General features: G+C 53.3%; 1 protein-coding gene across 1 annotated transcript in view; it reads left to right on the forward strand.

Moving 5' to 3' along the window:
* Nucleotides 1-18,119, forward strand: part of Kiaa1671 (KIAA1671 ortholog) — a 108,884-nt gene that overhangs the window by 425 nt on the left and 90,340 nt on the right. The window contains exons 2-5 of the mRNA XM_075983354.1: nucleotides 1,207-2,745; nucleotides 4,781-4,868; nucleotides 7,127-9,745; nucleotides 16,317-16,436. Coding sequence (XP_075839469.1) covers nucleotides 1,259-2,745; nucleotides 4,781-4,868; nucleotides 7,127-9,745; nucleotides 16,317-16,436 — 4,314 coding nt within the window. The 5' untranslated portion in view covers nucleotides 1,207-1,258. The remainder of the gene's footprint in view (nucleotides 1-1,206; nucleotides 2,746-4,780; nucleotides 4,869-7,126; nucleotides 9,746-16,316; nucleotides 16,437-18,119) is intronic.

The following is an 18,119-nucleotide window of genomic DNA, read 5'->3' on the forward strand; positions in this document are numbered from 1 at the left end:
TGTGTGATGGAGAGAAAAATGTCCAAATCTGTCTGTCTTCATTTCTTACAGTGGAGGAATCACACAAGGCCTGGGAGGTTCCTGGTTAATCAGGACACTGTCTCCCTTCTGAGCACATGGAGGGGCAGGGCCATCTCTGGGGCTTTTGGGAAGGGATGGCTTTCATAGCAGAATCAGGGTGGGTCATGAGCAGGGAGGTTTGTATGATGCTTTTTAGGGTGAGAAAGACATAAAATGCTGTATTTTAAAGGGGCAGGGCTGAAACTCAGTGGAGAGGCCTGCCCTGTGGTCAGAGCACTTGGTGGGTGGAGGCAAGAGGTCAGCCTTGGCTGCCTGAGACCCTGGCTCAAAAAGCAACAGCAACAACAAAAGGCAAGGAGTGATGGGCCATTATGGGGGAGGTGTGGTTCTAGCTGAGTGAAACCAGTTGGGGACTTCTCTGGCCCATTTTCTTCCACTCCACGAAGCACATAGTCCATCATCCCCACCTCTCTCAGCTGCTGGAGGATTTGGGGGTTCCTGCCTGAGAGCAGATCTCAAAGCTGACCAGCCTGCAGGGTGGACGGGCACACAGGTGGAGTACTAGGTACACCTGGCACAGCTAGGCCTCTCACAATAAGCCCTCTTCCCAACCACTGCGGAACTCCTCCTGTTAAGACTGTAAGAGGCTGGACCTGGTTTGCATGGAGCATGTGCAGCTTGGGAAGCCCTGGGTTCCATTCTCGCCCCTGCAAAACCAAAACAAGCAAGGAAGCCGAAATAAAAAGTTGTTCAATAGCAAAACCAACAGCAAATAGACAGCATAGGGTGAGTGAAAATAACAAAATAAAACAAAACCCGAGGACGTGGGAGGTGGGGGAGGGGCAGCCGACTGGGTTCCATGAGCACTCGCCAGCAGTGTTTCCAGGGCCTCCTGCTTTGGGTGGCTGTGTGAGCAGAGGGTGGTCACTTACCTTCTCTGTGCCGAGTCCACTGAAGCCGGACTCCAGACTGAGCCAGGCAAGGCCTCAGATCGTGGGGCTTTGCCTGACCCCTGTGAATAGAAGGTCGCTGTCTGTGCCTTTCCAGGCCCCAGGAAGATGGCAGTGCATCTGAAATTTGCCCAGTGAGATCAGGATCTGGGGCTCTGGGTCTAAGATCTCTCTGTCTCTCACTCAGAGTCTCACAAATACTCTTTGCTAAATTTACTGGGTTTTTTTTTTTCAGTTGCTTCCTCATATCTGATGTGCTTAATCCTCATGGAGCTACATCCGTAACCATGGTGACGCGGGTCGAAGTTGGCTCTATTGCATCCCTGAGGGCGGGGCCTGGCCTCGGTGACATCAGCAGGGAGAAAGCCCTGAAGAGAACATACTTTGGCCAGACTGGGGATGCCCCTGGGGCCCCCTCCACTAGAGTCCTGAGTACAGAAAGCCCCATACGGACCCACCTGTTCCCTCTGCCCCTTGCTCCCAAGCCTTTCCTTAAGGAGCAGGTCCTTGAGAAAAAGACTCCTGTCACATCTTTGTGGGCTGGTGCTACCCAGTCCTGTCCTTCAGCTGAGATCGACATGAGAGAGGCTAAAGAAGATGTGGCTAAAAGGATGCCGGGCTTAGCCGGACAGGAGGCAGGCAGAGGAGAAGTCCTGCCAAATGGCCCGTCTGTATCTAACAAGGCCACCTTCCTGAGGTCTGGCCCCAGCACTGTGGGCCTCTTTGAAATGAACAAACCCGGACCCAACCTGGGCAAAGGAACTAGTGAGGGGAGCCGGGAGGCCAGCTCCCGCACAGCCCAGGCATCTCCCTTAAGTGCCAGGCCTGAGGTGGCCGCCAAGCCTGCCCTCCCAGCTCGAAAGCCCCCAGTGACTCTGCCCCGACCCACCTCCCTGTCAAAGGACGCTGGGTCTGACGTGTCCCAGAAGTTGGCAGGCCAAGCCCAACCTTTGCCAAAGGCCCACAGTGTGGAGGACCCTGCTGGCCGGGCTCCAGAGGCCAAGTCCCATCCGAAGAGACGTCCCATGTCAGCAGTGTTCGAGTACCAGCCACCCCCAAAGCCAGGCCCAGGTGGAGTGGGCAAGGTCCCCCCTGTCCCTCCGGAGAAGACGTGGGTGAGGAAACCCAGGCCTCTGTCTGTGGACCTGACTGCTGTGTTTGAGAGTAGAGAGACACTGCTGAGGAAGGTGCCCGGTGGGCAGAATCCAGTAGAGAGCCAGAGCCCAGAGAAGGCCTGCGTGCAGCCCAAGGGCAACGCAGAGGGCCCTGTCCGCATGGAGGTCACCCCTCAGGATCCCGACTCAGACTTCCAGGAGGTGGCCAAGATGCTCCATGTGCGGAGGGAGAGGACCATTCTTAAACAGACAGATACAGACAGCCCTAGGATTCCCCAGGATGAGGAAAGGCCAGACCAGCAGTCAGAGAAGGAGCCGGGGTCCCCTTTGCCCAGGCCAGGAAGAGGCCTGGAACTGGCTGAGGTCAAGGGTGGAGGGTCTGAGCAGGAGGCTCCTGCAGGGACAGAGAAGAAGTCTGCAGGGACCATCAGGAAGCGTCTCAGCCTGTTTGAGGAAGAGACTGCTGTGGCCTTGGTGGTGGTGTCCGAGCCCTCTCCTAGTTCCCCTGCGTCCCCATCCACAGTGCCAGAGTCGGAGAGAACTGGTGTGAATGTTCAGGCTCGGATCAAAGGCTGGACTGTGGAGAGCACAGGGGCGAAGCCAGATGTCAGGAGAAGGACATCCCAGGCGCGGCCGTTGTCTGTGGATTTGACCAAACCGTAAGTAGACACATCCTAGAAACTTGGTCAGCCTCAGGCTGCCTCAACACCCACTGGAGAGCCCAGGGCTAGCCCAACACCTGCACACACATCTCATCCATTACCCGCGGGAGGTGATGGTAGTGATGCCTCTCAGGGTACACACAGATAAGAAGGTCGGGACATCCCTGGTGCTGGGCTCCGTTGGTACTCACTGTAAGAGCACAGTGATGGAAATGAGGTTCTTGCTTCACAGGTGTGGGTGAGAAGGTGAGGTGCTGTGGAGAAGCCAGAGTTGGGGAGTCTAGATCAGTTCCAGCTCAGCCTGGTTCTGTGGCTAAGCTGCCCCCAGGGTCAGACTGCCCTTTAACTAGAGCAGGGATGGCATGTGCCTCAGTGGCAGAGTACTCAAACGGCGCTATGCAAGGCCCTGGGTTCTGTCCCTAGCCCCCACTTCTGTCCTCAGCATTCCTTCCCCCCATATACACGCACGCGCACGCGCGCACACGCACACACAGAGAGAGAGAGAGAGAGAGAGAGAGAGAGAGAGAGATTAGGCCTCAGCCTCCATGAATATATTGAAAAACAAATAAACCAATAGAGCCTAGATGACCAGGGCCACCGTCTAATGTAGCCCAGGCTGCCTCAAATTCTCTAGGTAGCTTAGGATGACCTCCAACTCCATATCCTGTTGATTCTACCTCCATAGAGCTGGAATTAGAACCAAAATCCTCTCCAGGACCTTCCATCAAAGATTGGGAGAAGACTCTAGAAAGAGTGTGGGCAGTGTTCTCCATGGAGGGACCCTCATCACGGGAGTCCTGGGGGCACTGAGTGAGCCACTGAGGCTAATGCCGACGTTCCATGTGTGCCACACCCCACACACTCCAGCCTTGTTATTTCCCCTGTGACCATGCTTCCCACCAGGGAACACTTAAGGCCTTGGGAGCTTGGTGCAGCCAGGGGCCAAAGTTAATTTTAGGGGTCCAGGATGTGAAACCCAGGTCATCAGACTTGGCAGCAAATGGCTTTACCCCTGAGCCATCCCTCATCCTGCCCCAGGGATGCTGGTTCACTGGTTTATATGTTGGGAGATTTTGAAAGAGAGATTCTCAGTCTAAGACAGCAGAGATGCCCAGGGTCTCACTGTGCTATCCAGGTGCCTGTGAGGAGTCACATGATCATGTGACAGATGGGGAAACCGAGTCTCAGATTAGGAACACTCATGCCCTCTCAGCAGTATGGATTGCCTGGTAGGGATCAAGTTCAAATGTTTTGGAACCCCCTCCCCTGTTTCCTTTCTTTCTCTTTATTCCCAAGCCCCCAGCCCTGAACCCTAAACACTGTATAGACACTTTGTGATTCATGTTCAGGCTTGTACTGCAGAGAACACAATCAGAATGGGAAGATTCAGATTCCCTCCTCCTTCCCTTGCATAAGTAGGGAAACTGAGGCCCAGAGGGGCGATTGACTAGACACACTGAGAAGCATAAGCAAGTCCGTGTCCCCATTTATATGATGACACCCCCCCCCCCGGGGTCTTGGGTCTCAGGTCTCGTGGCTGCTCCTTGGCAGTGGGTGAGTGTTGTGCCCACAGTTGCTAAGAAGAACCATTAATTATCCCGCCCGGGGCTTCTTCAGTCTTCCCTAAACGCCTTCACAGAGCTATTAGGGTCATGGCTTGCCTCTTATGTCTGCCCTATAAAAGAGGGTGGTAGGTGTTAATTATCCCTGCTTTACAGCTGAGGAAATAGAGGCTCAGGTGAGGCCACAGGCCACCCAGGCTCCCACGAGGAGGGAGTGGAGCTGGGAGCAGCACCCGGCACCTGCTTCTTCTTCCCAGTGGCAGACTTTTTCCATGCAGATATGCTCTGCCTAAGGTACATCTTTCCCACCAATTCCTTGTGCCTTCTATGATTACAAATGACACCACCTTTCTCAAAGGAAGTTGGGCAGGTGGCCAGGTTTATGCCTTTCTGGGCCCCAAGCCGAGGACAGTATGGGCTTCAGGGAGTCAAGGCTTGTCACTCTGTGAGTAACTCTGTCTTTGTCCTAGGTTCTCACGATCACCTTCCGGCAGTGAGGTCGGGTACGAGAAATGTGCTCTGCTGGGTGGCGAGCTCACTGGGGAGAGGAGAGAAAAGGTAAGTGTGCTGTGCACCGTCTCGGCTAGGAGAAGCTTGGGATCCGCCAGGTGCTGGCAAAGGCAGCAGAATCTTGTCACCACTGCTGCTGGCATGTTCAAGTCCCTGGCGCTGGGGCCGAAGGCTATGCACAAAGGTGCCTGGCAGGCATTGGTTTTATTTTTTTTTCTGTGCAAAAAGTTCGAGGGAGCACCTTCTTCAGTGGCTTTATTCAAGCGTCAGGGAGGCAGAGGCAGGTGGATGTCTGTGCACTTGAGACTACAAGAACTTGGGAGAAACCTTGCCCAGTTCACTCCTTGAGTTCTTTCCCTTCCCCTTGACTCGGTACCCAGTAATAGAAACGGTTCCGGTGCCAAAAGCCATGTTTCTTTGCTCTGGCTCGTAGAACAAAGCTCCCAGTCACATGGTCACGTAACTGTTTATGGTTGATGCTCTCTCTGGCCTTATATTTCTTTCTTTTGACACGTCTTTGCTGAGGTGCAAGGGACAGACATGAGAATGCGGCCATAAAGAGCCTGAACAGCAAGCTTCCACCATGTCCTCCCCGCATCCGCTGCCACTCAAGGTGGCAAACATTTACACCACACCCAGACACCACCCCTGCCTCTCTGATGTCTCCAGCCTGCCCTTCTCCAAGCAGACCCCCGTTAGCTTTCTCTCCATAGAGACTGGTTTCCATTTCTAAGACCTTCAATTGAGCTGGTGACAGTCACGTGCTTGTTTATCTGGCCTTGTCTCTTCGTTCAGAGTTACCATTCTCAGGTTGGTCATCTTGTAGCCCTTTTTATCTCTGTGCTGTACCCATCCAAGAGGTGGACCACAGTGGGATTTGCGATCATTCTTTGGCTGGCACTGGGGTGGTTTCCAGTCTCTGAACTATTAGAAAGTCTCTAAGTCTCTCCCTCTCCTTTCCCGCCCCCTCCCCTCTGAGATGTGGTCTCATGTAGCTCAGGCTGGTCTCAAACTGGCTGTAACTGAGCCCTTGAATTAGCTCTCAGGGGCTAGGATTACAGGTGTGTATCGCCACACCCAGTTTTGGGCCAAGCTGGACGTGGAGTCCAGAGCTTTGTGGATCTTGGCAAGGACTCTACTAACTGATCTACGTCCCTAGCCCAGTTTGTTTTGTTTTGTTTTGCTTTGCTTTGCTTTGCTTGGGTAAATACCTGGGAGTGGCGTGGCTGGGGCCATGTGGCTGCTGGGCTGCTGTGTCAAAAGGGACTTCTGCTATCTCTGAATAATAGACCAAGAGCTTCTCCAAGGCCTTGTCCCCCTCAGTGAGTCCCCAAGGAAAGGAGCTGCCTTGGAAGGGCAGTGATGGCCACTCCATTGGTACCACAGAGGCTGCGGCAGTGCAGCATGGGTCTCGGAAGGCTGGGCTTAGTAGGGACTGTCCTTAAATCTCAGGGCTTGGCTTGAGGGACATTCGATTTTTCTGTAAATTTTGATTATTCAAAAATTCTCAAGAAAGAAGAGGTTAATAAGCCCCTACTTTACATTTAACCAGGGATCATCTCTATAAAAAATACTATTTGCTGGTTTTTAAAACTTGTGGTAAAAGAACAAAATGGGAAGCCTGATGGTAGAGCCTGGGACTTATCTCCCACATCAGTCAACCGCAGTAAGCCGTCAGCATTGTCCCTGCAAAGTCTGAGAAGCCTGTTTGTCTGTATTGTCTACGCTCTTCAGCATTGAGTATTTTAGGGTAGGGTTTGGCTTGGTGGATATAGTGTTTGCTGTGCGAGCCTGGGGACCTGAGTTCGAATCCCCATGAAAAAGCCAAGTATAGCAGTACACCCACAATTCCAGAGCTGAGGCTGTGGAGACAGAGATTCCCCTGGGTCTAGCTGCATCGGTGAGCTCCAGGTTCAGTGAGAGACCATGTTAAATAAGGCGGACAGCAGAGGGAGGCATTGTGGACCTTTGGTCTCCGAGTATATGCACACACATGGATGTGTCCTCACAACACACATTTATTGTGTCTTGCTGTTTTTTCTTCATTAATTAAACAGTTTAACTTGTTTTTATTGCTGTATGGAGGGAGATGCGTGTCACGGCACGTGGTCAGATGCCGCTTTGCAGCGCCTACCCTCCAGCTTCGGTTCTGGCGGTAGAACTCAGGTCACCAGGCCCGGTGGCATGTGCTTTCCAGGTTGAGCCATCTGAGAGACAGTTTGCTGCTTTAACAGGGAAGCCCCTTCATTTGCCTCCCCATTTCCTGTCCATTTCAAATCCTAATGTTGTCTTCTGCCATTTTTCAGCATACGGAAGGACATGGTTTGGATGGAACCCCCACCACAAAAAGTTCCTGGAAGTCTGGGGTTCCCCAGAAGACTAGGCAGATGGAACCCAAAGATGCTTCTGGCCAGGACCCTGACAAGTGTCAGCATAAATACTCACCAGGAGACCCAGGCCCTTCTGAAGTCAGTCCAGAAGATGATGGAAGCTTCCAGAAGGTGTGGGCCACGATGTTTGAACATCATGTAGAGAGACACACAGTGGTTGACCAGGCAGGCCATTGTCTCTCACCTACATCCCCTCATGATGTGGCTGACATCCCAGATCCCAAACCCAGGCCTGAGAAAGGCTATTGGCTAGGGAGGGACCCTCCTGGAGTAATGAGCAAGAGAGACAGCTCTAGGTGGTCCAGCCATGCTGACCCAGGGATGCTGGGACGAGCTGTCCTTGTGGGTGTAGAGCCAATACAGTATCCCACATCTGTCCCTGAGACACAGGCCATGGGAGAAGGGCACAGCACTCACACTGTCCTGACACATCAGGAAAGTTCCCTTGTGTCCCAGAGGATCCAGCCCAAGTATGACATTGTGCATGCCACAGGGGAGCGAGCGCACAGTGAAGCAGTCTCCAGGGTGCCCGAGGAGAAGGCTGTGACGCTACGCAGTGGCAGATCCCGGCTCTCACTGCAGGGTCGGCAGCTGTCCCAGGAGGTCAGTTCTGCTCACCTGGAATGTGCGCTGCAGGCTCATGGAGGTGCTGGCCAGAGGGCGAGTTCATTATGGGCAGCTCGGGGTCAGGAGGCCAGTGGATCAAAGCCACAGGATGGACTTGGGGGCAGTTTCTCACCCTCCAAATGGACAGGAGGGGTCGTGACAAGCTGGCATAGCACCTCTGTGGTCGGCAGAGATCTCGATGGACCCAAAATAGGTCCATCCTGGGATAGCTCTTCAAATCCTCCATCCAGGGCCACCGCCGAACCCTGTGACTCCCTAGTACAGGAAAGACTGAACTCCTTGTCTCTGCAGAAAGGTCCCCTTGAAGTAGCCAGTGAGGATAACCCAAGGCTGGCCCAGCCTGAAGTCAGAATGCGGAGATCCAACCCTTCAGAGCCAAGGATGGACAGGTGGAGGCGGCGGACTCTGCCACACGATGTGAAGTTTGATGCATTCAGCCTTCTCACGCCAGAGAACACTTCCAAAGAGCAACAGAGACCTGCAGATGATGTGACCTCCTCAACCTGTGCCTTAAAGAGACCTCCATTGTCTCACCAGGCACAAACTCGGGAACTGACGCCAGGAGCCTCACAAAGTAGGACTTGCCCCGTGGAGAAGCCGGGGCCGTCTGCTGAACCCAGTGCAACTTTCTTTGCGGTGACTTACCAGATTCCCGATATTCAAAAGGCCAAGAGTGTTGTTAAACCAGGGCCTGAAAATGTGTCGGAACCTCCTAGAAGAACGACTCCCCCTCTGTCACCTCACTCTTTTACGTCTACTTTGGCTTCTCCTAGCCATGAAGAGCCATGGGCTCCTGCCAGCAGTAAGGGCTGGGCCAAGGGCAGAGAACATGAAGAAGGAAAGGGTCTTCCAAAACATGCGAAGGCCACAGAGCAGCCATCATCTGCTGGGGACAGGATTCTGGATCCTTCCAGGGACAGAGTTATTGATGTGGATGCTCTGGGGAGTCATCGACGGTCAGAGGATGAAACTGTGAAGGGCAGCAGGACCAGGGCATCTTCAGGCGTGGGTGCCCCACAGACCTCCCCGGTCCTGAGGCGCCCCAAAAGTCTCCTGGTCAAAAGGAGAACAGAGGTGATCAGCGAGACATTCCCAGGGAAGGTGAGAGATGGCTACAGGTCTGGCGTCCTCGATATTGATGCTCTGATGGCCGAGTATAAAGAGCAATCAAGCAGAAAGCTCAGCAAGGCTCAGGAGCAGAGGGGCAGGCCTCCAGCCGAGCCCAGTGGCTCCCCTCAGGAGAGGTCAGGTTGGCCCAAGGAGGTGGAATGGAGACGGAGGAGCCTGAATGAAACTCCCTGGTCAGACAGTGTTGGAAAAAAAGCGGGGACCTCTGTGAAAGCTCCCCAGTCCCCTGGCCCGAGCAAGCAGCCAGCAGAGCCCCTAGCAGCAGCCATGACCACCAAGTCTGGCCTGCCACTGTGGGCACCACCACACTCAGCTTCTGGGGAAAACTGTCCCTCACTCTCCCCTGTTCCTGCTGGTTCCAGGAAAAAATCCCCAGGCATTGCTGAGTTGGAAAGCAAGCCCTCCCCCAGTGAGCACCTGGAGGCAAAGAATAGGCAAGGCCCAGCCAAGTCCCAGGAACCAGACAGCGAGGACAGAATCTCCCCCAGGACACCTCCCTCTGACCAGAAGAAAGGGACACCAAAGAAGTTCACGAGTCAGGGAGTGGAGGGTGATGGAGTGCAGTGGGGAACCCCCCCACGTGATTATATGTCACCAGCGTCACCACTGGACATCAAGAGGGCCTGCTCAGAGAAGGGCCCACCAGCCAGGGTCCAGGAGGGCCTGTCGGTCATGCAGGATGCCAGGCAGCGGAGAGGGAAACCGAGTCTCCCTGCTGAGACACCCAAGGCCACAACGGGACCCTGCCACAAGGAGGCAAGGAAGCCAGATGGTCCTAAGGTTAGTACATGGTGCTTTTTTCTTGTCATTTTAATTCTGGCTGATGTTTAAGCATCTGTAGTGAGGGTGTCAGGCTCAGCCTTTGTGTGACTGAGTGGAGGAGGCCTAGGCACTCTGGGGAATGGTGGAGGCTATGGGAGCAGAGTATTCAGGCAAACCTCCCCGACAGGTAGGTGTGCAGACCCTTCCAGACTCCACGAAGTTTCTGCTTCCTACTCTCTTTATGCTCTCCCCACTTCCCTTCTTTTGCTGGGCAGGGCATGTGAAGCTAGTACTTAGCCCCAGCCCTGACCAGTTTGTCCTGGGACAGCCTTGAGAAAATGACATCATTTGCTCAGAGAAATCACATTTTCAGGTGGATTTTCCTGTCATAAGATGGTTTGTTAGAAAACCTTCCCAGCCAAGTTAGTCCCTTGCTGTCTGCTTGACCGTGGATTGTGGGTTCAGCACTCGGCCTGGGGTGGGGATGAGAGCCAACGTTTTGCGTGAGCAGCGTGGAGTGCCTGCTCTATACCAGCTTCCTTATTGTCTTCCCCAGAGCCAGCGGCAAGTACATGAGCTTCCAGAAAGATCTTTGGTGTGTGAATGATTGTAAGAGGCCTACTGGGTTTTACAAGCTGGCTTACCCCAACTCTGGGTCCCCCCAGAGGCAGAAGCCTGTCTTAGGTACCTTAGGTGGTGACCAGAGGGACTGGCTGGGGATTGGGAAGGTGACAAGGAATTTGATACCAGTGTGTGTGCGCAAATAAAACTTGGTGCCCTGAGAACCTCTGGGAAGCTCATAACATGAGTGAGTTGATGGGGTCAAGGGTCAGAGGACCTGAAGTATGGATTTTCTGCTTCCTCCCATTGTCCTCTAAGCCTGTGTATGGGGATGTGAGACTCTGCCGTTCTGATTGGACAGCAAGGCTGTCTGCACACAGGAGGATGGCTTTGCACCAGTTCATGTATCTGTCCTTACTACTAGGGAGTGGACAAGGTCTGCTACAGGTGTAAAATAGGCAGTAAAACACAAAAAACAGGGCTCAGAGAGACTAAGAAACGTATTACAGGTCACACAGCAAAAGGCAAAGATGCTTGAGCCCAGATCTGGTCAGATGCCTATGAGATGCTGACCACTGTGGTCAAAGCGGGGAGGAAGCCCAGCGCAGCTCTTAGATTTTTTTTTTTTTTTTGCCTTGGCTGGGTGATGGGGACCTGGAAGTTACATGATGCTCAATGAAGTGCTGGAGGAGTGGCCCAGGAAGGCATCCTGGAGGAGGCACTGAACTCAGTCACTCCCTGAGGAGACACTGGGATGGCCACAGCAGGGACAGAGGCCTGGAAGCTGGAGAGCCCTGCATAGCCATTGTCCTGTGATTCAGCGGGAGGCAGCAGCCTAGCCTGAGCAGTGTTTTCTGCTGTGACAAAATGTCACAGGCTGGACATTCCTGGAGAAGAGAGACTCATTTTCCGCAGTTCTAGTACCCAGTGCTGGCTTCTTCCCTTCCCACATTATCTTGCAGTTTCAGGTCACAGTGTCTTTAAAGTAGAGCACAACCCAGGATTGCGGCAAACAGTTTCTCATCCCCAAGCCTGTGGGAGAGGAACCAGGGGGCTAGCCTGGCAAAGGGGACTGTGAGGAGTGTTTAGGGGGATGCAGCTTCAAACCTGCGGATCTTCTGGGAACTCAGGCTTCTAAGTGCCACATGCAGAACCTTCCATACTTGCCATGGAACTTCTCCGTGCCTCTGGTGTCTCCTGTGCCCACACCGTTCAGGAATGATGGCAGTTCCCAGCCTTGAAGCCCTGCTGTGGGGAGCTGAAGGCTGCTGCAGGCTGCGTGTTCTTGTGAGGGGCTCACTGGAGCTGTGCTAGCAGCATGAGAGGGAAGAGCTGTGGAAGGTGACACTTGCTCAACCCGCCAGCACCTCAGGTCCCGCTGGCAGCTGGCAACAGAGAGCCGGGGCTGCAGAGGGGCCCTGAGTGCCCAGGCCCCAGGAGGGCTAGTTGTCAGGGATCAGCTTTCTCAAGGCTGAGGGATGGAGACACTAGCTTCCTGTTTCTCCCTTCCTGCTTCTCTCCTGCAGGAAGGCCTTTGGTTGACTTTGGGGTCAGGGTCTCATGTAGCACAGGCTGTCCTTCAAGGCCTGACCCTCCTGACCCCTACCTGTGCTTCCTTGAGTCTCTCTGATTCTTGATCTTAAAGAACAAAAACATGCAAAAGAATGAAAATGAAAAGCCAGAGGCCTCAGCTCAGGGCTCTAAACACTGCAGACCTCCGGGGGCAGAGGGAGCAGGAAGACTTCTTCCCTGCAGTTGGTGAGGATTTCTGCAGCCTGGGATGGCACTGTATGCCTTAGGAGCTAGAACTATTCCATGGTTGTGTACATACACATCACATACACACAAGTGGTGTATTTCTGTTGGGTGCTTAGGCGAATTTCAGTCATCTAGGGAATGTGGGGGTGCAGGAAGCGAGGCCCCTCGCAGAATGCTTGCCTTTTAGGTCTTGTGGTGCAGACCCCAAACCCCAGCTACTCAGGAGGCAGGAGAATCAGAAGTGCAGGTCCAGCTGGATGGAACAGGGTGGCCTCTCCCAGCCTGTGAGCCATGCCCCTTAGACACCTTTGGCCATGGCTGCTAGGCAGGTGAGCCTACATCCTCAGTCCTCTGGGGACATTTTGTCGTCACTCTGGGATGGGTTATCGCTGCCATTTAGGCAGAACTCAGAGCTTCCATTTGAATCCTCCAGGGAGCGGGGCAGTCCCATGCAGAGTGAGCCAGGTCACATTTGACCCTGCTCTAGAGCCAGGGGACATGGGGGATATAGTTAGTGTGAAACATGCCAGTGTTCTGGGGTACTCCTACACTTTGGGGGTGGTTAGTTAAGATGTTTTACTATAGGCACAAGGGTTGAGAACCAGTGCTCAGAGCAAAGGGTGACGTCACATACAAGGCCACTCTTCCGCAGTGACTGAAGTGGGTTCCTCATGGACTGTATCTGGGCTTCCTCCCTGGCATCTGCACTGCTGTCAGACTGTGAAGGTGCAGGCAGTGTGTCTGTGCTCTTACTGTGGAGGGTCTTCACATGCAGTCCAGCTACTGATAGACACCAAAGGGTGGTTATAAGGACAGTGTCCCCTCTCCCCCTCTCCCTGCCTCCCTCCCTGCCTTTCCTTTCTCTCTCTTCCTGCATCCCTCCCTCCCCATTTCTTCCTTTCCCTCCCTGCTGGTGCTGGGGATTGAAACCCAGGGTCTCTGGGGCATCCTGTGTGCTGGGTGAGCAGCTACCAGGGTGAGTTATTTTCTTTTTTCTTTTGACACAGGATGATTCTGTTCTTAGGCTGGGCTTTACTCATTCTTTTGCTGGCAAGTCTTGAATTTGCAATGCTCCTGCCTCAGGACCCTCCTCTTTCCTCCCCTCCCCTCCCTTCCTGCTCCTTCCCTCCTCTTCTTTCCCTTCTTTCTCCTCTCCTCTCCTCCCCTCTCCTCCCCTCCCCTCCCCTCCACTCCAGTAGCTGAGGTTACTGGCCTTCCCTCTCTTCCCTTCCCCTCCTCTCCTTTACTCTCCCTCCCCCTCCCTTCTAGTTGCTGAGGTTACTGGCCTCTGCTCCCTCCTGTCCTGTCCCCTCCCTCCAATCCCCTCCCCTCTCTTTCCCTCTGGTAGCTGAGATTACCTCCAGGCCCAGCTCTCTTTTTTTTTTTACTTAGCAAACATTTATGAAAATTCTGTCCCAGGCCAGGTGATAGTATTTCATTTACCTTACTGATTTAATTTGGCTCGCAAGTGTGCTTTCCAGAGGTGAAGGCTGACCCCTCCCCAGCCACATCTTTTCCCTCCACTCCCAGGAATGGCTTGGGTTCTTTTATGACCCCCATTGTTTTGTGATTGCTTTCAGAGACCACAGGGATGAGGAAGTTTAGTCTGGTGCTTTCATCCCTTCCTGTGGGAGAGAGTGGCACTTGGTGAAAATCCAGTGTGGCATCCAGGCCTGGCCCCATCCCAGAACAGTTAGGCTGAAGTCTCTGGGGTGGAGTTGACTTGGTTTGAAGCTCCCTGAGGTGTGGTGTTGAGAGCTCTGCTGACCTCACAGCTTTTAAAATCCAATCCGGCGTGGGCAAGCTTGAGGGCCCAAGTTCAATTCCCTTTAATTGAGGACTGTACAGAGTTCTGCTCTGGACATGGAAACAGGAAGGGGCTGGTGAGGTGACTCAGAGGGTGAGCCTGGGGACCTGGAGTTGATCTTTGCGACCCTTGGAAAGGTGGAGGGAGAGGATGGACTCCTGACCCCACACACGCCCGTGGCACACATGCCCCCACCCTCTCATATCATACCCATGCAGTAATAATAAATGCACGTTAAAAAAATTATATAATGCCTTTTAGAGCTTGGGCTTCTGCTCAGTGTTCATGGAGCAAATGTGCTGGTCAGGCAGGGTGACATGTGCCTGGGTCATCTTCCAGAGTTCCGCCTGGGCTGCGTATGACCCCGTCTCCGAAAAGGTCCTTGGGAAGATAAAATGTGGTATAGCCCTATAGTGGAATAGTATTCAGTTATAAAAAAGGAATGTTTTAGCCAGGCATGGTGAGGCATGCCTGTTGTACCACCATTCTGGTAGCTGAGGCAGGAGGATGGCAGGAGAGGAATAGAAGAAGCCATATTTGAAGCTGCTCGCCGCTCAGGTGGAGTGGCAGGTACTGTTTGTGTGTTATTTAGTTTAAATTAGATTCAAATCTATGTCTCTGTTGCCCTGGCTGTGTCCAAGCTTGCGTGATTGCTTTGGTCCCGTAGAACATTCTAGTGACTGCCCAGGTACCAGCAACCTGAAACCAGTGAGCAAGTGAGGTCCCTGGAGACTGGCAGGTCCTGGCAGGCAGAAGGTAGTGCTGGGATGGTGGGGAACTGTCTGGAAAGGAGCCATCTGAATGACCAGACAGACCTAGGCCATTCAGGACCTGGGGAGGAGGTGGGAGCTACGGTGCAGACGCCCAGCCCAGGTGGGCTTGTCCTGGGGACCCAGGACAGCCTTGGGGGAGGGTGTGTTTCATCCGTGTTCTTTCAAACACAGTCCTTGTCACCCCAGGAAGTCCTGTGTTTTATAAGCCACCCTCATCTGCCTGTTGTCTGGGCAAGCCAAGGACTTGGTAGCCATGGCTCTCCTCTGCTCCTGGCGTCATTCTGTTGCTCACTTGGCTGTTGGTATAATTCTTTGGAGTAATTACTATTTGGATCCAACTTTATTTTCCATTGACTTGTTTCCTTGTTGTTGAGTTGCTATTGCTCTTTATATGTTGTGGGAATAAGATGGCTGACTTGCGTACTCTCTTCCTGTTTGTGAGTGGATTCTTTACTGTCGTCATGGTGTTCTTTAAGCACACGTGTTTTGGGTTGACCAAGTCCTTTTCTCCTTGTTACTTGTGTTTTTATGCCGTGTCTTGGAAGCCACTGGCTAATACGAGGCTTGTTTCCTTTTACATTTTCTACTTTCAGCTTCTCCATTAAGATCTTGTTCTCTTTTGCCTCAGTTTTGGTCCAGGGTATGAAGTTTGGTTTGTTTGTTTTTGTTTTCTTTTTGTTTGTTTGGTGTACAGGAATTTACTTAATTTTTACCACAGCAAGAGTCTGGTGTGTAATTCACCCCAGAGCGTCCTTCAGTAAGCTGCGTTCATGTCCAGGGCTGCCACAGGAGCCTTTAACTTCAGGACACAGGGTCTGTTTGAAGATAAAAAAGTATCAGCCTGGAAACTCTTTGCCGTTCCTCATCTCAGTTCAGTACATTTTATACTTTTCATCGGGTGTTGAGGTTCTGACACCGTAGTCTAGATTGGCCTTCAAGACTAGCACCAACAGGCCGGACTGACATGTGGGTGGGATTTATTTAATGCCACTGGGGCATGGAAATGAGCCCAGCAGAAAGGACACAGAAGCAGAAGAGAAGGCCCTGCAGGATTAGGATGCTCAAGGGATGTGAGCAAGTAGCCAGGAAGAGACGGCAGGCCAAGGGAGGTCTAGGGAGTCACGAATAGGGATGGGGGCAGGGGCTAGCCTCGCCCTTCCTGATGCTGTGTGTCATTAACCTGCCCTCTCTGGGCCTGCTGGCTTATCTGTGTAGAGTGTGGCAGGTAGCACTTTCTGGACTTCTGGGTGTGTTAGACTGTGATGGGTTCCCCAGTGTGTAGCTGAGAGGAATTCAGACTACATGCCCTCCATGAAGATGTTCAAAATAGGACCACAAGATCAACATGGGCAGTGACTGGCTCGCAAACTGGAGGCCCAGTGGGCCAGGTCCACGAGCCAGGCATGCCTGCCCTCTGGTGGCTGGACCATGCCGTGCAGGTTCTGGGCAAGCGTCTAATTTCTGTTTCCCCTTGAAGCTGTTAATATTGTTTGTTCCCACATGGTTGAGGTCGGAGAGGTTAAAGAATTACTTGAGGTCATGCAGCTGTTAAAGTGGGCCACTTGGGCCCAAGACCTGCTACCCAGATGTTACCCATGACCATGACAGTGGGGGTTTCTAATGCTGTGACATGCCTGTCCTGTGAACAGGGGTTCCCACTAAAATTCTTTCCTTGTGTTCTCTATCTCAGGTGCCTCCGCAGAACCTGGAGCAGGATGGCCAGCAGCCTGTCCGGCAGGTGTCCCCCGTTGCCTCTGTCCCCAGGCGAAGTCACAGCTTTTGCAAGGACAAGAAGAGTGGACCCTTTGTGGTGAGTGACAGTCGTACTGCTGGAGAGGGACTCACAGGCGTGGTCTGTGTTGGAATGTGTGTGGAGGGTTCAGGTTGACAGCTGCCTGGCAAAGGATGACCAGCTGGGGACTGGGTTACCAGACCCTCTGTGCTGGGAAAACCCTTGCTGCTTTCGGGGTTTTGGCATTAGGGGCTCTGCAGCTGGCCACGGAGGCTGGTGAAAGTCTTGGGTTCGAGCTGTAGCGCTGTGTCTTTTCAACAGCCTTGAGGTTTTGAGAGTTTAGTGTCTGCACCCTTTGATTTTCTCAGCAGGGAAAGCTGGGTTAGCGATTCCTGTGTCAGTGCTGATTTAAGAATGGAGTTGAATCCGGAGGGAGCCAGGCCAGAGAAAATGCACCCATGGGGGACATTAGGAAGCTGTGGAAAGCCAGCTCCAGACTTGCGGGGCCCACGATCACATACACATGTATCCTCTGTCCCTGTCCATGCAGCGGGCAGAGAAGAACCCCTACTTCATGTGGCTGGTGTGGGCTCTGAGGAGGTGACACAGGAGGAACTTGGCACGGTTCCGAGCACCCAGCAGACACGCTGCCACACTGCCTGGCTGCAGGCTGTTGGCTGTGTCTCTTTGGCCGACTCTTCTTCTCTCGACTTCCATGCTGTCTTAAGAAGGACCTGGGAAAAGGACCTCTGACCTTCAGAGCCGGGACCCAGGCTCCCCTGGTGATTTGGTTGATTTCTGTGCGTGGTCTGTAAATGGACGAGTTCTCTCCTTGCTCGGAAGGTGCCCTGAAGGCACGGCCCAGGGTAGCTGTGGCCCAGGGTGGCTCAAGTCCCGCCTTCCATACCTTCCCATGTCCGTGGTCTAGAGAGACTTCAGCTGTAAAATGGGCATATTTGCTGTTATTGCAGGAGTGGAGTAACAGGGTGTGTGGCCGGTGGGACGGTCATCTACTGAGTGGCCCTTGGAGTGGCCCTCGTGCCTAGATGCCAGTGGCAGCCTTACAGGCATGTGACACTTGACCATCTCTGAAAGTTCCCTTCCTCAGATACCCTTGTCTCTAGTCCCTCTCTGGTGGCACCGCCTCCCTTATCTGATCCAGTGTAAACTTGTGTGTGTACCTGTGAAGGCGAAGGTTATGGGGAGAAAAGGTCTGGAATCTGTCTGCAGTCTCTCGCCTGCAGGAGGCCTCCTTGCTGCAGGCTCCTGCTCTTTCCGCTATGCCATCAAGAAGACTTTGTCCCTAGAGTCCTGGATGGCTTGCCTTGACTCCTCTGTTCCAGATCTGAGGCCCCTGTGCCCTGCCTGAGGCATGTGGGACTTCCTCTCCTGCAGACTGCAGACTGAAGGAGGAGCCAGGACTCAACCCTGGCAGGACTGGTCTCTGGTCTCATGCCTGCAGTGTTAGGAAGCAGCGACAAGAAGGCAGTGGGTGTCCAACCCCCTCCTGACTCCTCCCATAGCCTGTGATGGACTGGTCGACCTGGAGCATCTGAAAGGAAAGACCAGCTTCAGCTGCTGTGGCCTCTGGGGACTCAGTTTCTGCTGTGGGACAGAGCTGGTCTGGTCTCAGAGCAAATGAGGACTCCTCATTAATGCTTTGGTTGAGGAGGCCCCTTTCCTCCTTTTTCCTTCCCCATCCTCTCCCTCTCCTTCTCCCCTTCTTTGTGTCTGTTCAACTCTGTAGAAATGGGGAAACTG

This window comes from Microtus pennsylvanicus, chromosome 1 (assembly GCF_037038515.1).
Source record: "Microtus pennsylvanicus isolate mMicPen1 chromosome 1, mMicPen1.hap1, whole genome shotgun sequence".
NCBI classification, from domain to species: Eukaryota; Metazoa; Chordata; class Mammalia; order Rodentia; family Cricetidae; genus Microtus; species Microtus pennsylvanicus.